We start from the raw sequence: 25734 nt of genomic DNA, 5'->3' as shown, positions 1-25734 counted from the left end.
CTGCTGGTAGACATGTAGAACCTAGAAAGAGACAACTGTCTCAGAGGTGTATTAGGGGGTGAGCCCAGTGAAACATTTTTGTACGAAAGCAGTCGCTTAATTGGTTTGTTTCTTTTTCAGAGACCAGGCCCCCTGACGGCTCATTCAGTCTCTCTCAGGATCCTGCACACTGATGTCATGTTTCCTGTCAAGCTTGACTGTAACGGCGCTCGCTGAAGTTCTCTGTAAATAATTGGACAGGACCGGAGATAAAGAACCACCATACTTTCCTACTTCTCCGCCCACCCCTTCTTGCTCCGCCCCTCACCTTCTTCCAGCTCAGCCACAGAAACAAGAGTTGTAGTCTGTGGCTTGTTGTTACTTTGTTGTTACTGAAAACAGGAGTTAGTCCTAGGCACAGGAGCTTCTGCCTCACCAGGTGAGCAGGCTCCAGAAAACCGAAGGTCTGTCTGTTTTCTCTTGGGATAGAAGAATGGCGATGTTGGTGAGCAGTCAGACCTCTCGGCTAAGGGAACACCTACTTTGAGATCTCCGGGGTCTTCCATGTATCTTATCAATGAGGTTGTTTCCACCTCTGCTGCTGAGACTTTCACAGAAACTTCCAGATGGTACTAGGGGACACAGAAGATCGGGAACAGAGCAAGGATGCAACATCTGACTGCAGACTTTCCCTCCACCAAAGCACCCAAAGGCTATTGTTTGTATAATTCAGCCCTCCCTCCTCCCAGATGTCAAGCCCTTCGTGATTTGTTCAATGAGGTCTGTGTATCTCACTTCGTCTACCACCAAAGTGGTCACAGTTCCAGTCCTCCAAATGACAGCTGAACCTTCCAATGAGTCCACAAATATATGTTGTATGTCCCCTGTCCACAGAGAAAAAACCAGAGGCTCAGAAAGGTCCCCTTTGCATTACTGTTCTGCAGGAAAGAACAGATATGTTTTATATGTAATTTAATTCACATATTTAATAAATAACTCACTGAAAATTACATATGGCTTGTCTGTAATTGGTGCCAACAGTAAGGAGTGGAACACTGCACTTGTCTGGCTGAGCTGTGATAAAATCCCTTGATCACCGTGTAGCCGGGATACACATGCGCAGTTAGGCAAGCAACAGCCCGAACGCTGTCCTTCGAAAAGCTGCAGTGATTTGGGGGGAAAAGAAAAGAAAAGAGTAATTTAGAGACTTTCTGGCTTTTTTTTTTTTTTTTTTTTTGGATACATCTGTCTGTGTGAGGGGGAGAGAGAGAGAGACAGACAGACAGACACTAAGCTTGGCATTGTAGGTCCATAGATCTCAACCAGGCCTCTCGTGTCAGAATTTGCATTTTGGAAACCCCTGGAACTGTGGATCATAATCTAGCTATGGGTACAAGGGAATCTTGAAAACTAATAAAAGGTTATCAAAAGGAGCACATAATCTGAATAGATTAAGTTCATAAAACAGAAAAGTCAATTTGAACCCAGAATCAGTGACAATGGCGGAGATCCCGACTTTCAAGAACAGGAAAGCAGAGAGGGAAGGAAATGCGTGTGAGCATTGTTTTTAATGTAGTTTTATGTACACATACATCTGCTAATCAATTGCTTTTTGGTACAGGGTCTCACTGCATGGCTTAGGCTGACCTCAGACCTCAAACTCACATTCTCCTGCTTCAGCCCCTTGTGCTGGGATTACGGGCATGTGCCATCATGCTGACTTGAGAAGGGGCATTCTAAATTGACTGAATAATATCAGCAAAGGAACAGAAGTAGGAGTTAGGGGGAGGGGGAGGTGCTGTCGAACCTCGATAGCACCAGATTACAGTTTACTGGATGTGCTCCAAGTATAGACCGTGAGCAGAAACAGTTCTGGAGAACTCTGGACAAGTCATCTGCTGATTCAGATATAATTCTCAGCTTCTCCACCAACAGAAAAAGAAAATCTAAAAACACCGTGCCCAGGATCCTTCAGAACGTGGAACCGTAAAAAGTATAGACAAGAGGGCCGTCCCGTTTACACCATTGTCCCCTCCTAATTATCAGATCAAGGACAATTAGAATTGCCATCCTTATTTTACGAATGTCAAACGTACTCTGGAAACGTAGTTGCTCCCAGACTACACAGCTCCAAATGAGTTCTCTAAGCCCTGTTCTCTGCTACACTTGAGCTAGTGACAAGCCCTTACCAGGTGGTCTGTCCTAAGCGATTCAGAATGCTAACCTTTGGTGGGCTCTTCCTGAGGCTGTTCCTAGTTACCTCACAGTACCGTCTTCCTGGGATCAGCAGATGGGTGTTGGGTCTTACCGAGGCTTGCAGAAATCGGCTGACGAGCCTAAACTTTGACCCCTACCTCACCCCGCCCCCAACCCCACAGGTTAAGTGGGATTACTGCTACCACCTAGGGTGAAGTGGGGAAATGCTGCTTGGTGATGGGGCGGAGACCCTGGGGCACTGCTCCTGAGCCACAGCCTCCGCAGGCTTGCCCTTCCTTTCCCTCTAAATTCCTTGTGTGGCATTCTCTCTAATAAATGCCTCTGGCCACAGGGGGGAGGGACCTCAACCAGCCCCTGCCTACACTAGGCATAGAGGGGAAGGGAGGTAGGGTGAGAGCCACCACAGGGGACAGAGACAACTGTACCCTGCAACTTCTTAGTCCTCCAGGAAGCCGGACAGCGAGCAGCAGGGACAGAGGACTGAGCACAGTCGGCGGTGGCAGTGCGCGGCAGGACAAGGGCCATGCTCCTAGTCTGCCCGCGCTTCTTCCTCCTGGTGGTTCTGGGCACCCGCTGGGCGGGCTGGGGCAGCCACCAGGCCGAGGCCGCGCGGCTAAGGCAATTCTATGTGGCTGCTCAGGGCATTCTCTGGAACTACCATCCTGAGCCCACAGATCCGAGGTAACTCGGGGTGAAATCCAGGAGGGCTTCTCCAAGGAAGAAAATCTATAATTGTAAGGTTTTAAATTCAGGGATGGGGTGGGGGTGGGGAGAAACACAGAAAGGGGGAAAGAGAGAGATGGAAGGAGGGAAAGAGAGAGAGAGGGAGTGAGAGAGAGAGAGAGAGAGACAGAGACAGAGACAGAGAGAGAGACAGAGAGAATGTGTGGGTGCTAATTTTGTCTCTACTGACAAAATGTATCACTATAAAGATGTGAAAATTTCAGTGTAGCTGTGGCTTTCTTTCCAGGTGCAACCCCCAATTTTCACTCACCTTTTCACCCACATTTAGTTTAGTGTGTTGATGTGTTGAAACTACACACCTCCACAGCCCTCTTAGCCCTTCCTGCACATTCGATTCCAACTTGCTTTTTAAAAAAAATGGAACTTCTAATTATATAATATTTATTCCTGGTAGACATAGGTTTCATCTTCTAAAGAAAAAGATGTTGCCGTGTACTTCATTATAAGGAGATAATTTAGTGACTCTTGCCTTAATTTTGTCACCTTCCTATAAATGATTTTCAATGTTGGTTCATGGGGAAAACATACTTGTATTTTTACTCTTCCTAGACTTATTCCTGGCTGCCTAATATGGCTTCATATTTTTCTCTCACTTTGGATTAGTTCTTGGAATATGGCTTATTCTCTGGATAGTTTGGTCTGCCTTAAATATTACCTATGTTAGTAACCATGTAAGGTGGCCATTCAAAGTCGAGTGTAACTAAGAGGAGGCTTAAATTAAATGAAATCTACCTTTGAGTTACAGAATATTTTTTGTTAATTGGAAAGTTAAATGCAACCTTCCTTTAGTTACGACCACTAGTGTTTTTATTTTAAATAGTAAGCCTAGCCTTCTACTTGACTCATTTTTCCCTTTTAGTTGACATCAAAGTTTAAGCGATTGTGAAAGATGTGTTCCTCTTTTACAATTGCAAAACCAAAGCAATCAGCCAAAAAAAATAATGTAATATCTTAAAAGCCATGTGTAATGCTTTAGTATAAATGAAAACGCAGCCTTTGAGTTTGCTGTTATTGGAAATGGGTTATTCGGGAAGGCACTGCATTTGGTCTTGCTATTGTGCTAATAAGAAATATCACATTAAAATGATTTTAAAGATTGCATTTTCAGAGTAATAATCTAAGCAACACCGACACTCCTAGGAAACTGCCATTAACTGAACCCCCAAAGAAAATAACATTATTTCCAGCATCAATTTTCCTAATTAGGGGGAGGACACAGACCTGGTGACTGTGTTGAGCCTGCGGTAGGACACGAGGTTAGAAATGAGCAAATTCAGATCAATTGTACAACATGAGGATTCTAGCTAACAAGTGTGTGGGCAGCTCTTCCCCTGATAAGGAAAGAGTGGGTACATTACTGGTAGGAAAAACTGCTAGAGGAAGCTGTTCCCCCAGGGTCCTCATGACTCCTGTGAAATGTGTAGTTATCAAGATGCTTGACCTTGTTCGGATGCTGCCCAGGTCTGGCTAAGGCTGAGAAAATGGCTTAACCCTCCTGGATCTCAGCTCTGATGTTTATCATCAGCACTGTCTTATGAAGCACCTTACTCTTTCCAACGCGGGTTTTTGGCTTGTTTCCAATATGAATCCCAGAGTTTTACCCTATTGCTGTCTCTGTTCTCTCAACTAGAAGCAGGCTCCACCAAGTGGACACCAATTAAACACATCTTCTAGAAGTTCAAAATCATGTAATGAAAATGGAAAATGTTTCTAAAGTGTATCTGATTCATTGGTTGAAAAACAGTTCACATACTTACCGGTGACTTGTAATTTTAATTTAGACCTGAAGTTAGAGTTTGCATGATGTGCTCAAAAAAAAAAAAAAAAAAAAAAAAAAAAAAAAAAAAAAGATTTTGAAAAGCAGAATTAGAGAAGCATTAGGCTTGTGTTCATGGAAGAATGGATATTGAGGCAGAATATCTTTGAACAGACCAGTGATTATCCCATTGATTCCACCTGTGATCCAAATCTATAAAACCTTGGACTTTAGAAATACAATAAGATACTGTCACCCTGATCTTATACAACATTAGCCACATAGACACCTCTCTTCCAGGAATGGGAATAGATATTAAATGTGACTTTCAAGTTAGTTTTTGTACTTTATTTTCAGTGTGAATCCTATACCTTCCTTCAAGAAAATTGTCTACAGAGAGTATGAGCCATATTTTAAGAAAGAAAAACCACGATCTAGCAACTCAGGTAAGCCTGAAAAAATATTTTTTAACTATTATTATATTGGGGTTTGAACCTACAGTCTAATGAATGCTAAGAAGAAAAGAAAAAACCTCAACCCTGGTATACATCTAAATTTTTATTCTAGGGAAGACTGTGAATTGTGATTTTTCTGTCTTAGCTTCCCAACTAGCTGGGGTTATAGGCCTGTGCCACTAGACACAGCCTGTATTTTTAATCTTAAGTGTAATTTTCATGGAAAGTATTGTATTCTTTGTCCTTTAAATGTCTACATTGTGAACTGACCAGATGATTCGGTGGCTAAAGGTCGTTGCTGCCAAAACTGAAGGCCTGAGTTTCATCCAACGGCCCCACATGGTAGAAGGAAAGAACTTAATCTTTCATGTTGGGCTCTGGTCTGCACACATGTACCATGATGTATGCACACCAACATACCCCAAAATAAATAACTAAATATTTATTTACTTATCTTCTGTTATATGATGTATGGTTTTTTTAAATCAAACACTAGCTATATAATATGTATGCCCAGACCAAGTGAGAATTTGGGGCTCCTTCTTCAAATTATTGAGAATTTCATAGATGGTAAAATTTAAACCAAACTGGGGTTGGTTCTTCTGAGCATGGGGTAGTGTGGAATTGAAGAGTGCACATGCTACACAGCCAGCCATGTCTTTAGCCTTGGTCAATAAAGCCAAACAAAAAGCTTCAGTGTTATACTTGGTGTTTATTCATCTAGCAAACCACAGTGAGCCCCTTCTGCAGGCCGGCTTGACACTGAATTAGGCACTATGAACACAAGAGCAGACAAAGTAAGCTTAGACTTTCCTGGGCTTGTGATCTAGTTGGCTAGGCACAGGTGTGTCCTAACAGAATGAATTTGTTATTGTTTCTGTCCAGCTTCCTGTACCCATTCAAAGGAGCTACATATGTTTGATCCTTCACAATGAGGTTTTCCAATAGTTATGGCACTTGAAGCAAACCTCTCTTCTTGCCTGCCTTTCCTTCCTTCCTCCTTCCTTCCTTCCTTCCTTCCTTCCTTCCTTCTGTGCTTCCTTAATCAAAGACTAACTTTTGAAGGCTCTGAGATCTTAACTATATAAACATATTTCACCAGAATGACAGAGACCATCTCCAGAGAGAACATCTTCCAGTTGAGTCCTTTAATACCAGCACTTGAGAGGCAGAGGCAAGTGGATCTCTCGAGTTTGAGGTCAGCCTTGTCTATAGAGTGAGCTCTAGAATGGCCAGGGCTACACAGAGTAACCCTGTCTCAAACAAACAAAGGTGAGTTCTGACTTTCAGTCATCTGTCAGCTGGTAAAGATGACTCAGAATGGAATGTTAGAACACAGCGTTAAGGAAGAATAATACTGAAGAGTCTCCAGTTCAGTGGTGAGGAGAGGGGGGCGGCACTGGAAAGCCAAACAGTGGGTGTGGGTGTGAAATAAAGAGAACTTTTAGAACAAAAAGAGAACATGAGGGTTTGGATCAAAGGCTCTCAACCTCTGGGTTGAAACCATTTGGGGGTTGAATGACCCTTTCACAGGAGTCACCAAAGATCATCAGAAGCACAAATATTGACATTATGATTCATAACAGTAGCAAAACTACCGTTATGAAGTCATAATGAAAATAATTTTATGGCTGGAGGTGTCATTGCAACATGCTGAACTACACTAAAAGGTGACAGCTTTGTTTCAAAGGAATGAGACACTGAGATCATGTAAGTGGGAGAGAGATGGACCCAGATTTGTACTTTAGGTACCGATTTTAGTATTGCTCATTGAGTGTGAACCAAGCACAATGCCACTTATGTATGAAAATGCCATTGTTCCCCAGGCTAACTAGAAATTAATTAAAAGTTTTGTTATTTTCAAATCTGGAAGCTGGATTAGAGAACAGCACATCCACAGGCAGAGAAAATGGTAATGTGGCTTTGGTGCCAATCCAGGAAATAAGACAGCAGGGAGGCTGAGGTGGAGAAAATTAAATGGATTCCAAAGATACTTAGGAGCTAAAAATCAGCTAAACAGGTAGTTAATTGGATAAAGACAAAAGAAGGGGATTATAATTGGCGTCCAAGTTTCTGGGTTGAGTAGCAGAACGTAGAATGTACTGTGTGTGATGTACAATGTGCCATTCAATGAGAAAGAAAACTAAGAAAAAGAAGGATGCTTGTTTGGGAAGATAATGCGATCAGACTTGGAGTCTGGGGTGTCTGTATCTACCTAGTGCTATCAAAGGAGCGGGTAGGTACAGGAGTTTTGCCTTTATGTGGGCGAACTGAGCTAGCTAGAGACAAATATTCAGGAGACATCACAACCAGGTTACAAATGAAGCTCTGAGGGGACACAAGATCACCCGAAGAAAATACGAGAAGAGGGGGCAATAGACAGAGCTTAAAAGAGCAGCAGAGTCCAAGGGATAAGCCAAGAAAGCAACGGTCACCGAAAAGCTTAAGAACTCCTTCCGAGAGAGGGCAGAGGAAAGCTAGAGGAAGATTCCCTGGAAGCAGAGTCAAAAGGCACCAAGAGCAACTAGTGCTCATAGAGAGGGTGATAAGGCCTGCTCTCTGCAGTAGTGGTGGAGTGAGAAACCACAGCAGGGCTCTGAGAAGTGACGGGCAAGTGAAGAAATGGGAGCAGACAGAAAGGATAATTCTTCCTGAAATGTGGGTCCCACTAGGAAGAAGACAGGGAAGCTCTGGGGATCAATGCGAGGGTCAAGGGTATTTGGGACCAGCATAGGAATGTGATGTTTATCGGTTCAGTAGGAAAGCTACCTGAGGGATGGATAACTGATGGATCTAGATACAGAAGCAGGAAGTGCTGGCATTAAGAGCTGCTCCTGGTTCAGCCTTAAGTAGGAAGGTACTGCACTTGCTGGGAGTCTCAGGGTGGGGTGTCAAGGTCGTACTCAGAGTTAAGCGAGTTCAATAGACCCTATGTGACTTTTAAGTAAATGGGAACATATTCAGTAGGCCAAGCAAAGAAGGCAAGTATTCAAAGCCGAATACTCTGTGGCTTTTGCCAGGTTCGCCAAATATTGATGTCATTGCTAGGCAATGCATTGTGCTGGATGCACAGAGACAGAAAGAGCTGGGGCCAGGCTGGAGACTTTTGAACCAACAGAAGGAGGCAGTTTTTCAAGAGGGAGACAGCCCTGGCAGATGTCCTGTCAGTTGTCTTTTGTAGTGAGCTCCTGAGCTGCAGCCTTATCAGTCAGAAGTAGTCCTTGAAGGTTCATGAGAACACCCTGGATCGAGTTTAAACCCTTTCATTTTAAACGCTAGCTTCTGGTCAGAGCCTGTGCGATGCTGAATATATTTAGTGTGGGGGAATTGAGGAACTGAAACATCCCTCCTTTATTCAGTCTCTTCCTAAGCTCCCAAGGATGCAGAGCTGGTGAGAAAGACTGAGGTCTGCAGTGAAATCTAGCTAGCACCACCTAGATCTAGCCTTGTGTTATTTTACCTTCGCTGTGTTTCCTTTTCCAAACACTTGGTGGGTGTGGTTCTAGTCGAGCTCCAACAAAGTCACAGTTCTACACCTTACGGCAGTAGGAGCCTAGACTTGGTTTACTGAATTGAAAGCAGAGGAAGTTGTTTGGGGTGTAGCCTGAAGGTTACATCCTACTGAGGTTTGTGGACACATAGTCAGTTGAGAGGCCAGATGCAGTTTCAGGAATCCAACTTGGGCTTCAAAGTTCTCAATCTCCATATTTTTCTAATGGAAGTTATGAAATTCTTGTCCCCAAATGAGCTTTAATTGCTAAGTGCAGCTGTCTTGTGGGATGTCACTCTTTGTTCAGCCGAGAGCAGAGGACCGATTGGCTCATCTACTGCAATCTTTCTAATTCTTCAACTAAATGAGACTGGCCACATGCCACAGTCTTCTCAGGCCCTGCGGTACATCACTCCTTCCCAGCCGTCCTTCTCTCCCATCGAACCATCCGTAGAAAGGGCTTAGACTACCTGGCTGGGATAGGAGGAAATACTCCTCAACCTTGGGTCTGCTGCATGCACTAAGGCATTTGAACCACAGTTATGAAAACATCCTTTGGTTGAGCCTTAATTATAAAGAAGCAGGAAGGGAATTGAATAAATACCCCAAACTGTCAAAGTGCCCATTAAAGTAAGAGGTCTTACTGGGTCAAATCACCGAGGAAAGTTTTCTCCTGGCAGCTGGCATTTGTAGCCATGTGATAGCGACAAACAAACAACCATGCAAGAGAAGCAGGACAAAATACCGGAACAGTGCTGCCAGGAAGTACTGGACTGTGGGCGGCTTGGACAGGTTGTGCTTCCATGGTAAGCCAGCTGAAAGGTGACATTCAGAGGACAGGGTCAGCCAGTGAAGCTGATAACGTTGTTAGGAAGGTGAGCATCTTAACCTGCCCCCAGAGAATTAAGGGAAGGTTTTTCTTGGGAACTCCAAGACCTGGGCAAGCCAACCCCACTCTCCATCCTTTTCTGCATGCACACACACCCAAGCTTTGTTAACCATCGCTGAATTGAGACCTGGTAGAACAGACCACACACCCCCCACCCATTCCATGCAGAGGAAACAGAAAAGTAAACAAAACGCTCCTGGCATAAAAACAATATAAATTTCAAGATGGATGCTTCCACAAAAGGAACGGGACAAGAGTGGCCGGGAAGATAGGAGCAGAGAAGGCAGGGACAGGATGACGGTGGCTGGAAAGATAGAAATGGAGAAGGCAGGAAGAGGAGGACGGTGGCTGGAAAGATAGGCAGAGAGTGGACAGACAGAGTAGAGAGACGGGAGCAGAGCAGGGAAGGCAGGACCTCTGTTGTGCTGTGACAAATGACCACACATTTAGTGCTTTGGGAAAAAAATGAATCATCCAGATGTCCTGGAACATATCTATGATTCCTGCAGAATCATTCTGGGAACTGGGAAGCCAGAACAATAAGATCATGAGTACAAGAAGGCCAGCTTGGGTGGCGTGACAAGACCCTGCCTCAAAACAGGAGTTATTTTTTTTCTTCTGTTAACTGCTACAGTTCTGGGTGTGGAGGATCAGAACAGGGTCACCAGGTTTAAATGGAGGTGTTGGCAGAGCGCCGTCCCTTCTGGAAACCCCAGAGAGGCCACTTTCTTGCTTTTTTATTAATTGGAGCCGCCTGTGTTTGTTGACATGTTTCCCTCTTCTGCCATTTCCATAGTTAGCAGAGTGGCATCTACTAATTTCCTTCAGAAGCAAATTTAGTGACCCTTTAGTGTGTATCCTTGTGACTACGTAAGACTTACCTGGTGATCCAGAAAAATCTCAGGCTTTCACAATCAACTGTTAATTTAATCATATGTACAGTCTCTTTAATCATGCAAGGCATTGCAGCATGGAAGGGGGAACCATTGTTCTGACCAACATACTCGCACACACACACACACACACACACACACACACACACACACCGAACAGAATCATCACAGGGTATCTTCCATCCTACAGCCTGTAACCATTGTCTTCCCATCTCCCAGACAGATCCTTCCTGGCACTGTAACACTTTGTTGGCCCCACCCCCTATTCCATAGCCAATACATTCTAAAACTCAAAGGTTTCATTTTCAGCACATATACCTGGAATTTTCTTTGCTGAAGACCTCCACTATGCCCTTCATCTCACCAATGGCTCTTTCAGAGCCTTCTATCAGCTTCTACTCTAGTTTCTACACAGACAGCAGTTAAAATCAAAGTCTGGGAGAGAGGGAGGGAGGGAGAGAGAGGGGGGGAGGGAGGGAGAGAGGGAGGGAGGGGAAGAGAGAGAGAGAGGGAGAGAGAGAGAGAGAGAGAGAGAGAGAGAGAGAGAGAGAGAGAGAGAGAGAGAGAGAGAACTTAAATGGAAATCAACAGAAAATTTAAAGAACCAAAAACATATTAAAAGTCTGGGTCATGCTGTATCCTGCCGAAAAAAACTTAACAGCCTCACTATTATCAGAAGAAAAACAAAATTCCGAATGTTCTATCCCGTCCTGAGTGATTGGCCCCAAGAAGATGATGCCTTTGGTGTTTCTTTCAATGCCTTGCTTTCTTACCTACTAAGTGCTTCAGTACTAAGATTGCTCTCAGTAGGCCAGGATTTCTGGTGTCTCGGAGCCTTTGAACTTGGTGATCTCACCCTTCCATCTCTGTGTTTCTCCTTCTTTGCTCCTCATAGAAAGCATCACTTCCTCAGGAAAGTGTTTGGCAGCCCTGACTCACTCCCCATCCACAAGCCTGGAACAGACTTCTCTATACAGTGCTCGAAGGCAGCACTTTTCCCCATCAGCTAGAGCCGTCTGTGTTTATTGATGCATGCCTCTCCATCTGCACTCTTCTGAGTGGCATCTTCTTTGGTGTTAATTCAGTTTATAATTAAACACCTGTGTGATTATTTGTTAGACTATTTCCCTTAATATTTCTCAATGTGTCTCATCTAATGCTCATCCATGTGTCAATCACAGGCTGACATCTAAGACAGTATGAGTGCTTAGTATCTGATGAATGGATGGATGGGTGGGTGGATGAATGAATAGATTAATTAATTAATTAATTAATATAAGGTGTGAGGTGTTGTGTAAGAAGTAGCTTAAAGCTCAGTACCTAGAGTTTAAATTCCAGTTTTGCCTTTTGTTGTTTGTGTGATTTAGGGTCTGGGGCAAACTGTCTCTCAACTCTTTGTAGTTGCTTTGTGTTGAGGCCAAGGATTTGCCTCCCAGTTCTTGTACTATAAGCAATAATGGAGCTGATGGGATAACAAAGGTGTAAAGATCAGAAGGTGGGTCAAGTCAAGACCAGGAGGAGTGACAAAAGTTATGTCGGGGCCTTTCTATGTGTTCATGATCTTGAATATAAACAATTTCAAACTTGTCCTTCCTCAGGACTTCTTGGACCTACGTTATATGCTGAAGTTGGTGACACCATGAAAGTTCACTTTAAGAACAAAGCAGACAAACCACTAAGCATCCATCCTCAAGGCATTAAATACAGTAAATTTTCAGAAGGTAAGACGAACTTATTATCCCTCTGACAGGAGAAACGGTAGATCACTTTTAGGCCACTGCTCAATATTGAGACTGGTGTTGTTAACCATACATGCTTAGAGAAAATTCATTTTTTGAAAATTGTAGTTATAAAAATTAAACCTGCTTTCAGATTCAGAGATGAAAACAGATGGTTTTGGAATCATCTAAACACTGGGATTTTGTTAGGTTCCTGTTCCTGATAAGGTGGGTGGGAAAATTACCTTATGTCACTGAATCTCTTGATTCCTTATGTCAATCTTAAAACTGAGATAACAGTACACCCTAGGGTGGTTTAAGGCAGAAGCGAGTCAATGTTCCTGTGGTAGAAACAAGCAAGACTCGTCATCAGACAGATGAATGTAGGGCAAATGGATTCTGCTTGAACTCCATGGCTACTTTCCTTCCCTTCCCTGCTTCCCTGTCTTTTAATAGGCATAAACAAACCTGGTAAGGCAGAGTGAGCAAATATTTTTTTAAAACCAGCTACAAAATAAATTAATACATTCAGCTTTGCAGGCAATAAGATTCATGCTTTCCTGGAAAGAGGAGGTTTCAGTGGAAGCGTTGTGTTCATTCGATTTGTTTGTGAGCCTATTTGTGGAGCATTTCTACAGTTGATTGATATGGGAGGTTCCAGCTCACTGTGCCTGGGCTGTATAAAGAAAGGCAGCCTAACAAACCAGGGCAACAAATCCAGGAGCAGACTCTTCAGTCGTCTCTGCTTCAGCTCCTGCCTTGAGTTCCTGCCTTGTCTTCCCTTCATAACGGAGGGCAGCCTGTAATCTGGGCAAAAGTCTCTCTCCAAGTTGCTTTTGGTCAGTGTTTTATCGCTGCAACAGAGAAGGAAACTGGGATACTTGACAAGTTCCTGGATGAGTCAGGGTGCACAGGGGTCTCTTCTATGTTTCCCAGATTCATACAGTGATGAGTCTATTTATTGGGTCTCTAAACCAGAGTTCAGCAAGTCAGAGCAGGAAAGAAGAACGTGGCTGGATGGTCCCTTTCAAACTCCTCTTCCAGTGTGGGAGGAGGTAGGGGTTGTGGACTCTGCCTCTCGGCTCAGCTGTTTGCAGAAGGAATGGACTTTGCAACCATTCACCCTCCTTCAGTGTTTATCTGACCCTCCGTCACTTAGCCAACAGGCATTGATGAGAGAAAATTACCGAAAATGCCCACACACCTATTCTAGCACATTTATCACAGCACTGTACACGCGTGCCTATAGTCCAATAAGATCAAAATAACATGGTAAATATAGATACACGGGGAGGGGGGACTTCCCTAGAAAGCAAGATGTAATTGTAGTACACAGTGTCCCTCATGTAGAGAGAGGTCTATTGTGTCATGCCCCACTGTGATTAAAAAACTGTCTTCCCATCTATGTCTAGCCTTAACCGTCACCTACTGTCTACCTCTAAAATTAGACCTATTCTTGTGAGGATAAACTAGAAACATGGTCAACCAGATCTGTGAGAATAATTCTTTCTCCCAGGAGTAAATGTTCACTAAGCAGACAGTGGGGGGCAGAGATAAGAGGCATAGGTTTGAGAATCCATGGTTACAGGTAAGTTGAAAATGAGCCCCCTTGTTTGACAAACCACACACACTGGCTTGTGGAAACACAGTTCCCTTCTACTGGCACTGAGAATGTCTGAGCTCTGTATTGAGTCTGGTACAAGTGCTTGCTCAACAAGCATGAGGACATGAGTTCAAATTTTAGAGCTCCCATATAAAGCACCCATAACATTCAGTGTGTAGGAACAGGAGATGGAGATAGAAGACATGTAAGGCTCTCTGGTCACCAGCTGGGCTTCATGGTCACTAAGAATCTCTGTGTCAAGGGACTAAGGGCAAGAATTATCAGGTCACCAGGAGTTCGCCGGCTTCTACCCATGTGTGTATTCAACACACACACACACATACACACACATACACACACACATAGTCAAACAACTGTCACACACTCACACACACAACTCACACACATACACCATTTAAAAATCCAAAACTTTCTATCACTAAAATAATTTTAATAGAAATGAGATTAATTTAATTTTCCCAAAGTCTATAAGTAGCATGCATTGCCCTACAGTTAAGGTCATGAAAGCTTTCTGTGGTCCAAAGACTTCCAAATTTCGAGTGATTTTTTTTTTTGAGAAAGTATGTATCATGATTAGTCTTAATACTATTATGGCTCTTTCTTCTCTCTGTCTCTCTCTCCCTCTCCTTCCCTCTGTGTTTGTGTGTGTGTGAGTATGTGTCGGTCTTTCTGTCTCTCTGTGTGTCTCTGTGTCTTTGTCTCTGTCTCCCTCCCTCCCTCCTTCCCTCCCTCCCTCCGTCCCCCCCCCTTCTCTTGCTCTGTGTTTGTCTGGATGTGTGCACACTGAGGATCAGACCCAGCATATCAAAAGCGTTAGGCAAGCACTGCCCCACTGAACTCCACTCCCAGACCCTTGATATTATTCTTTCATTTAATTTATATTCTTGCATTTATCTGTAAAGTTGCTTTGTGCTATACTACAAAATTATTTTTAGAGTTATATAAAATGCATTAAATTATATTTAACGTTTAACTTCCATTACATTTAGCCACCTGATAGTAAGCTAGAGTTCTAAACTTTAAAAATCCAATAGAGATTATGTTTTGCAACTAAGTGTAGCAAAACTTAATATGTGAGAAGTTAGTTGTCTAGAATTCTCACAACATTCAAATTCTTAATACAGTTTATTTATTTTTACCAAGTATGGAACAAATTGTATTGATTAATATGAAAATTCTCATGAAGCACAAAAGCTACATTTTCCATTTTAAAAAACCTTTCACATGTCTACGCAGCGGAATCAAATTCATTATTACAAAACCAGCTTTAATTTGCCCATTGTCTAATTTATAGCTTCTAAATAAATGTTCTGATTCTTTGTATGCACAGAGGCATTCACTGTGTCTAATAAACAGGAGGAAAAAATTATCACAAAAATAACAATAAGGGAAGATTTAATGAGTGAGCAGCCTAAAGGGCAACAGAACTTTACAGAACATCACTTTTCCCCAAGGCTTGCACGCACCATTTAACATTTAAAAACATACTGGGGCCTCTTTGAGAATAATTCATACATCATGATGGGTGAATTTGTTATAAAGTTGACTGTGAACTGCGTAGGAACTGAACAGAACTGAGTAAATACAAAATGAAGGAGAACTCCTGTAAGGTGTTTACTCTGCCCCAGGATGAGCGAGGATCTGTGCGTCCCTATCACAACCCTTCCTGTCCACTCTCTTCTTTCCAATGTAGAATGTTAACGTTATTTGGATTACAAAGTCAAAATAAGATTTGTCAGAAAACACACTTCACAAATGCTTCCCCAATTGTGTAGATTACAGAATGACAAATAAAACGGTCATATTTTATTCTAGAGGTAAAATAATGTGCAATGAGAAGAGTAATAGCATTGATAAAATTATCAATAATAACTTTATTATTGACTATTATCCCCTAATAACTTTAGTGGTAATCCCATGTGCACTCACAGGATACATTCCATGTACGAATCCATATTGTTCACCATTTATTCCCTGGTGCCTTTTCAATCATTAAAATTACCATTCAAGTGTACAAAATGTTATCTTACATTAAAATGAGAAATGAAGTTTTTCTTTTGGACATCCATATGTGTTGCCATAGCAACCTTTTCAGTGCCCTGCATGGGTGTCACAGAATCCTGTTTTGTACTGGTTTTAAAACCCGATGGAGGTTAAACTTCAGTGTGAGCCACTAAACTTTCACAAATTTGATGACATTAGGAAAATCAGCCAAGCACCTAGAAGGCAATTCTTACACAGGTTCCTCTTCAGGTCAGACAGCACAGCATGTTCTGATTATGGCCTCCGCATTGAATACCAATGGGTCAAAGCCATCACGACCGCAGCACCATAGTGTGCTGTCCCTGGTCTCCTTTGCATCTGCACCTGGCACAAAGCCTGGGATGCTCGGGGTGGTGGTGAGAGTCACAGCTGAAGTAAACTGAAGGACTAATGACTTACGAGAAGCAAGGACACTGTATTCTTCCCTCTGTTCAGAAATGTGTTAGCTGTGTCAATGAGTATAAGCAGTTATCTTGTCTTATTACCAAATTTCCTCACCTTAAAAGAGATACATTACTGAAATAGATTCCATGTTTGTGTTTTCTTAATCTTATATGTTGAAAATCTGATTTTCAATGAGACCATATGGAGGTAGGGTCTCTGGGAGGAACTCAAGTCATGGAGTCAGCTTTTTTTGATTTTTTACTCTTAGAAATGAAACTTCTGGTGAAGCTCCTTCGGCCTCTGTGTGCCTCCTGAGAACAAGATGAAATAAGACCCCTCTGTACAAAAGAGGGTCTCATGAGAGCACTGCCCTGTTGAAACCCATGTCTAACCTTAAGATACAGGAAGAATTGCTATGCTTAGATGCTACCCAGGCTAGGAGACTGTTATAGCAACCTAGGGCCAACCCAATCTAGTCTTTCTCAGATGTGTTAGGACACAAAAGTACTAAGATATTTATCATCTAAACATAGGGTCAGATCTGTAATGCCCCTTGTCCATGTGTGTGTGTGTGTGTGTGTGTGTGTGTGTGTGTGTGATAGTCCTCATAACCCATAAAAAATGTAACTCAAGAAAAGGAATTATTTTATCTTAACTTAAGATAAAGGGCTTTAAAGGAATATTAAGAGCCCTTCCTAAGCTCACAGGAGTACAAGCCAAAAGTGTGGATTCTGATGTCAAGGCTTGTATGCCTTCTTCCTCAGCTTAGCAGAAAAGGTATCATGATTCACACAATCTAACAAATATTTAATCATAAATTTTGATATGAATTAGCTAATGTGTAAGATGCTTATTATGCAAGTATGAGGACAGGAGTTTGGATCCCCAGCAGGGGATGTGTCTGTGGAAGCCCTCTTGTAATTCCCAGGGCATAGGGGATTTAGGAGACAGAGACAGAGGATCCTTGGATCTAGCTGACTGACTAGACTACTGAATCAGTGATATCTGGTTTCAAGTAGGAAACTCTGCCTCAATATATAGGGTGGAGACCATTGAGGAAGATACCGCGTGTTAACGTCAGCCTCTATATGCACATGAACACACACACACAATCATACACATTCACCTACATGTCATATATACATGTATGAAAACAGTCAAGTAATTTTAAAAAGATCATCACCACATAGCATGAAAGTCAGAGAAGGAGTGAGCTGAACTTAATCAGACATCTAAAAGATAAGCAGACATCTTATCAGACAACCCCTTACCCCACAAAGTTGCCCAATTTCTGGTTTTGGAGAACTGTAAAGACAGAAGGAAGACGGAAGAGGGTATTTCCCACTGTCCGAATTCTCTGTGGAGTTGCAGCAGCTAGAACAATGGAGGCTTCAGTTTAGGAAACATCATGTCTTTACCCATGATGCCATGGAGGAAGACTCACTCAGTAATGGCCAGCATGCTCACCTCATGTAGGCTCAAGGAACCACGTGCCTACCAGTCACACAAACCCGGAACTGAGAGGGTGACCCGCCTTATCAGTCCTTTGTGTTTGCTTCAGTCTTCAGAGATAAAGTTCCCCCTTTGTCCTTCGAGACTCTTCCTTCGAGCCTTTTCTATTGAGTGTTTACATTATAACTCACAGAAAGTTACTTAAAGCTTTTCTCTTTTCTTGGGTCCTGATCATGTTAACATTCAAATCCTATTTATCACTGGAGTGGGAGCTTATCTGATAGTAAATATTAGTTATTATCAGTAAATCTTTTATGGTGGGATAGATGTAATACACTTAATTGTTGATCTTTACACTAGAACAAGAGTCATAGTCTCCAGTGTCTATGATAGGGAGGTGAGAAGTTAGATGAAAATGACTGTAATGGGCACTAGTGAGCAGAAACTAAGCAAACAAATAAACAAACTACCCATAGCCAAGACTCCAGACCTACCAGATTTTATACCAGAGCTGAGCTATGCCACCAGATTGCTGAGATTTGCATTTTAATTGTTTTTTAAAAGCAATCAGTGATGTAGAGCCCTAAATGATACATCCAGATTTTCTTATAGTGGCATTTAATTTGTTTTCATATAATACAGTCTTGACACATTTTAGCTATGAGTTGGTGACCTTACAGCAAATATGGATTGAGCATATACTCCATGTTTCCCATGTGCTATGGAAGATACCAGAGATGCTGGGCTTACATGGCCTAACCCCTTCCCTTAGGGAGTCCACACTTCAGCCATCAAAATGTGCAGAATGCTAACAATTGTAACCCAGTAGAAGATAATATGCCACAAATAGTTAATTATGAACTGTAATAAATATTATAAAAACAAATATATGTAACACAGAGATGAGGGAAGAAGTAACTGGTATTTGCGTTGTCTTCAGAAAAGTGAGCATCGTTTATCTAAAGGAGGAAATGGAGCACCAACACACTAAACAGAAGGAACTGTATCTGCAGAGAGCCTGAGTAAGATAGCATTGAGCATGTCCAGGGTACAGGGAGGAGGCATGGGTGACTGATACATAGTAAATGGCAAGAATCACATATGATGAGGTCAGAGAGAAGTTGGGGTCCACCCATCCTATGTGGCATTATGGTCAATGTTATAGATTTTGTGAAACAAGTGCATCCAGATATGACATCTCAACTCCTCCATTGCATGGCTTCCATGCTTAGAACCCTATGCAGCACATCCGTTACAGCACAGCAGCAACCAAGCTCCTCACCAGTGCTGACCAAACAAGGTGCCTTGTTTCCCACTCATAGGAGAACACAGATGCGTGCTGATGCCATCAAAACTCACACCACATTTTGAGTGCATAGAGTTAATGAAGATGGTTTTAGGTTAGGAGAGTCTGACAAGACCTCACTCTGCCCCCAATATCACAGGCTATTGCCAAGGATATTGGTTACTCTACATATCTGATGGTAAGGCCCTATTGCTGACAATACAACTTACTTATATTATTGAACATGGAGAAGTTGAGCTGGTCACCACCTAGACTAGCATTCGCCCCTATTGATTAGCATTTATGAATCTGGAAGGTCCTCTGAACACTACCAGAGGAGAAATAATTATCAGTTTTAGACAGTCACAAGACCTGCAACCTACAGCAGAGAAAGATCTGCCTGCAACATATGCCGGTACAATAGTGGTGCAAATGTTATGGTAGTAACCAACCACTTCCTGATTACAAATGTTCAGAAACTCAATGCAAGATGGATCACAGACCCTGGTAGTAACTACTATTATTCTGCCGAAGGGCAGAATAATACATAGCAGTAAAACAAATCTCTGTGACATTCTGCTATAATCCTAGATCGGTGCCTTGCTCATACATCATCATAGAAGCTTCTTACAGTAAATGGGAACTAATGCAAAGACCCACAACTAGATGACGTGCAGAGAGTGTGTGTGCACAGGTTCACATAAGACAAATTCCCAACACTTAGATGGGGATATAGACACACCCTTTATCAAGAAGCTATTTGCAATTGGTACCTGCTAGGGAGGGGAAATTTCTTTTTCTCCAATAATGTGACACTGAATATATGACTCCCACTCTAAGACCCCATGCCCAGGAGTGGTGGGTTCATGCAACATAGACTCTATTTTGGCAGTGAGAGAGAGAGAATCATGAAGCTGGATGAGTAGGGAAGTAGATAGGGTATAGGAGGAGTTGAAGAAGAAAGAATGTGTTTAAAACATAGCATGAAAAAATAATAGAAAGAGAAAGAATTGACAAAGCTAAGAAGTAGGAACAAGAAGAAGACTGCACCAGAGCATATATGACCAAATGACCAAAAACGAATGAGAAAACAAAACTATTCAAAGTAGTCAGAAAAAGAGATATCACATACGGGGAGGGGCAAAATCAAGAAACAGTAGCAGACCCCTCATTCGGGTCAGTGTAAGGCGTGTGACAGTGAGGGGAACCCTTAAACTGCTGTGCTGGAATATACATAAATTCTCAGGCATGAGGAAATCAAGCTGGTACTGACCTGGAAGCGTCTCTGTACTGGTTAGACTTTGTAGCACTGGAAGATTCTATAGATACTAGTGGGGAAAGAACATAATCATCAGTCTTACCCAGCTATGGTCTCCGGGAGCTACAATAATAGCCCATAAGGTATTGTCTTAATTGGTGATTGATGTGAGAGGGCCCAGCCCTAGACTGGTAGTCTTGGTTGCTATAAAAAAGCATGCCGAGCAAGCCATGGAGAGCAAGCCAGTAAGCAGCACCTCTCCATGCTTTCTGCATAAAACCCTGCCTTCAGATTCCTGCCTTGTTTGAATTCCTGCTCAGATTTTCTCAGCAATTTGCTTAGGGTGTTTTATCACAGCAATAGAAGCCCTAATATGATGGCACATATACACATAAACACAATCCAAAAGTAATGTATTATATTATTTATGACATTATATAAAAGCAAAACTTTAGTGAAAGAAAGCAGATAAACAATTTCTTGGGCCTGGGCAGGAGAGGGCATTGATTACAGGTAACATAAGTATACCTTGAGCATAGGAGCCATTCTCTACATTCACTATAGCCAGTTATAAGGACTACACACATTGGTTAAAACTCACCAAGTACTATATTTAGTGAATCTTATTATATATCAATCAAATGCAATGAAAAGTGGGAGACAGAGGAGAGAGATAGCGAAGAAAGAAAGGAAGGAAGGAAGGAAGGAAGGAAGGAAGAAAGAGGGGAGGAAGAGAGGGAGGAGGAGGGAGAAGGAAGAGAGGGAGGGGGAGGAAGGAAGGAAGGAGGGAGAAAAAGAGAGAGAGAGAGAGAGAGAGAGAGAGAGAGAGAGAGAGAGAGAGAGAGAGAGAGAGGGAGAGAGAGAGGGAGAGAGAGAGAGCAGGTTAGAAAAATCAAGCATTTTTTTTTTCAAAAGTACAATCCCTTCAGGAAAAAATAGTTCCCACTGGTCCTTTGCTCATAATGTGAAGCACTGTAGAATTATTTCCTTATACTCTGATGGTCTCACCTTCTGCCAAACAAAGGTAACTTCATCCAAAGAGGAACCTTGGCATCAACTGATGATAGAGAAAACTTGCACTCCATTGAATGAAGAATGCCTCTGGCAAAGAGGAAGCCAGTCCCTCCTGATTGCCTAGGGCCCTGACCTCTCCCCTTCCTGCTCTTGCTTGCTTCATCTCTATCGCCTCTCAACCCTTCAAACTCCTTTTAATCTAGGTTCTTCTTCAAAAATAGAAGACTAATTTCCACATTGCCCCTCTGTTGCTGGAGGGAGTGCCCAGTATGCACAGGTTGCCAATAGGTATTTACACAATGAAGCAAGGCAACTTCACCCTGGACTGGCTTCATGGGCACAAGGAGTAGACTGCATACAGGAGCTCGATGCAGAAACCCTGGGGGTGGGAAAGAGCCAGAAAGGTCCAGTGGCAAGATGCAACTAAGAGACAAAAACAAAAACAGAAAAATAGAGCTGAGGATGATTGCCCTGGGAGAGAAGACATTATATTTTTTCGGAGACAAACAAAACAGCAGGCAAACAGCACACATATTCCATGCTAACAGTAAGCTAGCATGACATGTGAAGGACTCTGAAGAAAACATACTGATTCGTGTATTATGAGGTGGTTTATTGATGAAATGTGATTTGCGTCTCTGATTACATATAAATAGCTTTTCTGATACACTGAAAAGTAACTTGGTCAGCCTTAACTAATCTTTGCTAATAACAGTTATTCCTCAGGGCATTGCAGAGTGTAACTATGGGGACAGAGGCTGGTGTGTGGCATGTGTGACTCCTCTAAGTATAAAAGTTGCTATGAAAGGCAGGTGATCTGCATGGAGCTAGTGCGTCTTGCTTCCCCCACTCTGGAGAGTGGTGGAAAACTCTGCATGTCTTTGTGGCTGTCACTTCTCCAGGGGCTTCTTACCTGGACCACACATTCCCTGCTGAGAGGATGGATGATGTTGTGTCTCCTGGAGAAGAATACACCTATGAATGGGTCATCACTGAGGACAGCGGGCCCACACCCGATGATCCACCATGCCTCACCCACATCTACTACTCCTATGAAAACCTGATCCAGGATTTCAACTCAGGCCTGATTGGGCCTCTGCTTATCTGCAAAAAAGGTAAAAGCAATACCCACAGATCCAACAATAGCAAAGATACTGGGTTGTCAGGAAATTATATTAGGCTAAAGCTTGGGGGAACCTTGATACCTTCCTGTAGGTAAGGCAGGAGAAGGAAGTTCTCCTTCGATCTCAGTTACGGAAACTTCAAGTCTATTCTGACATCAGTCTGCATACTTGTATGACCAGTAATGTTTGCCTCAAAGCCAGGTCTATTCATTTTAAAGTGTACAGCAGCCTAGTCATTGAGAGAGTTCCTGGAAATGACATTGGCCGGTACAACCAACATAGCTGGAGTTTGTGTTGGTGATTTGGTTTATAAGCATGTGTAACTACAACTTTCTTTTCTGCTATTATTTGGTTGAAGGTTTTTTGGTTGGTTGGTTGGTTGGTTGGTTAGTTGGTTGGTAGGTAGGTAGGTAGGTAGGTAAGTAGGTTGGCTGATTGGTTGGCTGGTTGGTTAGTCGGTTGGTCTTTTAAATTTTTTTAGTAGAAAAGGCCTTGAACTCATAGTGATATTTCTCCCCTGGCTTCCCTAGTGGTGGGTCACAGGTGTGGGCCATCATTCCCAGCTCAGCTTGATTTTGTTGTGAGCTTTTACTTTTGCCCACCTATGCGGATCTGTGTCTGTGAGACTTGGGGGTCTGAGGTCTTTAAAGAATGGATGGACCAGTCTGATGCTCTAGACAATTTTACTTCAGTTTCAGTTTCAGTGAACTTTTTACATGAATGAAGCAAAGCAGTGATCCAAGGAAGAATGTCTGAGTTCAGGAAAAACATGTAAATAAATGCTCATAAAGCCCATACTAAATATTGACAAAGAAGCCCTTTCCCAAACTTTCTCAGGATAGACCAATTTAAACACAGTTGCCTGGCATGTGAAAGCAAGGCAAAAGGCCGTATTCAGATTTGAACTACACCAACCAGATCGGATTCCATAGCTATGTTCTGACATCCAACAAGAGCAGTATATTTATAAGTTCAATATAAGTGTTTGTCACAGAAAATACAAAATCATGTCCAAGAACAATCCCGGGAACAAAATTCACCTGAAGTAAAAGGCCCTCTGCCTTTTTTTCCTGGAGACTCTCTCACAGTTCCCCAAGGCATTGTTCACCATGGGTCATGATCCTTTTGACTGTGTCCCAACAGTCAGGAATTCTGTTAGCTGTGCTTCTTAGAAATACACTTGACTTTCTCCTTTCTTTCTTTCTCTTACTCTAAGAAACTTCAACCCATCTTTCATTTAACAACCAAAGAACCACAACAAACTGTACCATGGAGATAATGCCATTTGTACCTGCACATAGATCATATAGCCAACTCTCTTATTCATCATGCAAATATATATTTAAATTTCCTGACATATAAAAGATATGTGATTGCATTGAAAAAACTGTTAATCTTATAAAAGGCATTTTCATTTTAGAACTAGTTTTTAAAAATATAAATATGGATTCATCTTGATACTCCTTTTAGCCACATGTCCCATTTCATGAGGAAGCTTCATTCAACACAGGGTATATGTTCTGGTCTAGAAGACTGGAAGAAATAGGGATTTTCATTGTTGATTGTGTTAGTTTTTGGCTTTTTGAGGTAAATTTTTAATAGTTCAGAATGGATTTGAATTTTCTATGTAGGCCAGCTGTCCTCTAACTCAATATCCTCCTGTCTCAGCTTCCTGGGTACTGGGGTTATAGCAATACATCATAAGATCTGGCTGGGAATATATGATTCAAATTTATATCAGCACTATTTGTTTCTAGCACCAGATGTATGGGAACACTGAAAGTACTCTTCAATCTGGAACTGGATAGAAGCGTGTTTTTTCTTTCTCAGGCACCCTGACTGAGGATGGGACTCAGAAGATGTTTGACAAGCAACATGTGCTTCTGTTTGCTGTGTTTGATGAAAGCAAGAGCTGGAGCCAGTCACCAGCCCTAATGTACACAGTCAATGGCTTTGTAAATAGGACGATGCCAGGTAATGCAGGGGCCATGCCCCACTCAGCAATGGCAGTGCCCCACTTGTACTACATTGGTCCTGTTCTTTCTCTAAGGTAGAAGCTACCATGTTCACTGGTTTCCAGTGCCCAGTGATGAAGTACCACAATCTTATTCAATTGTTCAATTATTTTCATGGTTCTATCATCCTTTCTGTCTTATCCAGGAAGTACAACAGATAAATCTAAAGGTAACAAGGAACTTTATTTGATATACCCTTGTTAGGTGTAGTATTCTGAGCATATCAGTGTCTTGAGAGCCACTCTCTAACAGTATGCCCTGCCATACAAATATATTATTAGCAGTTCAAAAGTCTATTGATGAACAATATCCAGGGGCATGTGGAAGGTTTTGTAAGAGAGTAAAATTATACCAGCAGTTGTATGTGTGTTGTGTGTGTGTGTGTGTGTGTGTGTGTATGTGTGTTGTGTGTGTGTGTGAATGATTTCCACTGTACTAGTCAATTTTATTTGCTATAACAAATTATTACATGCTGGTTAGTATATAAAGAAAAGATATTTTAAGAGAATTCAGTCTTAGAAGCAGAAAGTTGTACACTGGCAGCTCATAAGCTCAGCCTTTGATGAGGGACCACTTGTCTGTGTCATAGTAGGGCAAAGAAGCAAATAAAGGAAAATAGCTACATGTATAATAGGCTAAGAATAAGGCTGGAGCTGCATTATAATAACTTATAATTACTCACTCTTGTGGGAATTAGCCAAGGTCCCATGAGAAATAACTATATTAATCCAGGAACAACACCCCCAGTGACCTAACCGCCTTCCACTAGGCCCTGTTTCTAGGTTATACCACCTGAAATTCACCACACAGAGCCAAGCTTTTGGAATATGCACCTTTGAGGAGACATCCTGTAACCATGGCAACCACCTACAAAACTTCTCTGTCTTTCTAGTACAACTGACTTAGAATGAAAAATCCATTTCTAGTAGAAAGACAGAGGAAAAAGTGGTATAGGAAGTTGCTATGGTTATAGTACATCTCCTAAAGAAGGAAAGCCTAGATTTATTCTTTCTTTGTTCTCAGGCTGATTGGGAAACTTGATTTCTCTGTGAGAGATTCTAATCTTGACTTCTATTCCAGATTAACATTTCAAATTCCAAATTTACAGTCACCAGATACAAGATAACAAGCTAAGATTTTGTCCCTTAATATGTGTGTGTATATATATATTTGTGTGTATATAAACACAGACATAGATATATTCCATAATACAAATGTATAGACATATTCCATAATTAATATATATAGTATTTATTTATTGTCAGTTTAGGAAAAATGGAAATATTTTTCTATTAGAAAATTCTAGGGGCTGGTGAGATTGGGCAGCAGACAAGAGTGCTTTCCCCAGGTCCTATGATCTGAGCTGGATCTCTGAGATCTTCATGGTGGAAAGA

At 42.0% G+C, this 25734-nt stretch overlaps 2 protein-coding genes across 2 annotated transcripts in view; both read left to right on the top strand.

Moving 5' to 3' along the window:
- SELP (selectin P) overlaps positions 1-895 on the top strand; it is a 32170-nt gene extending 31275 nt beyond the window's left edge. Inside the window, exon 16 of the mRNA XM_080921066.1 lies at positions 121-895. The gene's annotated coding sequence lies outside the window, so the exon portion shown is untranslated. The remainder of the gene's footprint in view (positions 1-120) is intronic.
- A 1824-nt stretch (positions 896-2719) lies between these two features.
- F5 (coagulation factor V) overlaps positions 2720-25734 on the top strand; it is a gene marked incomplete at both ends in the record, with an annotated part of 61900 nt that continues 38885 nt past the window's right edge. Inside the window, 5 exons of the mRNA XM_080932903.1 lie at positions 2720-2877; positions 5054-5142; positions 12022-12144; positions 22104-22316; positions 24156-24299. Of these exons, the coding sequence (XP_080789029.1) occupies positions 2720-2877; positions 5054-5142; positions 12022-12144; positions 22104-22316; positions 24156-24299 (727 nt within the window). The remainder of the gene's footprint in view (positions 2878-5053; positions 5143-12021; positions 12145-22103; positions 22317-24155; positions 24300-25734) is intronic.

This window comes from Micromys minutus, assembly GCF_963924665.1.
Source record: "Micromys minutus genome assembly, chromosome: 1".
Classification (NCBI taxonomy): domain Eukaryota; kingdom Metazoa; phylum Chordata; class Mammalia; order Rodentia; family Muridae; genus Micromys; species Micromys minutus.
Note: the sequence above shows the minus strand (reverse complement) of the source record. Positions and strands in the feature narration are given on the sequence as shown.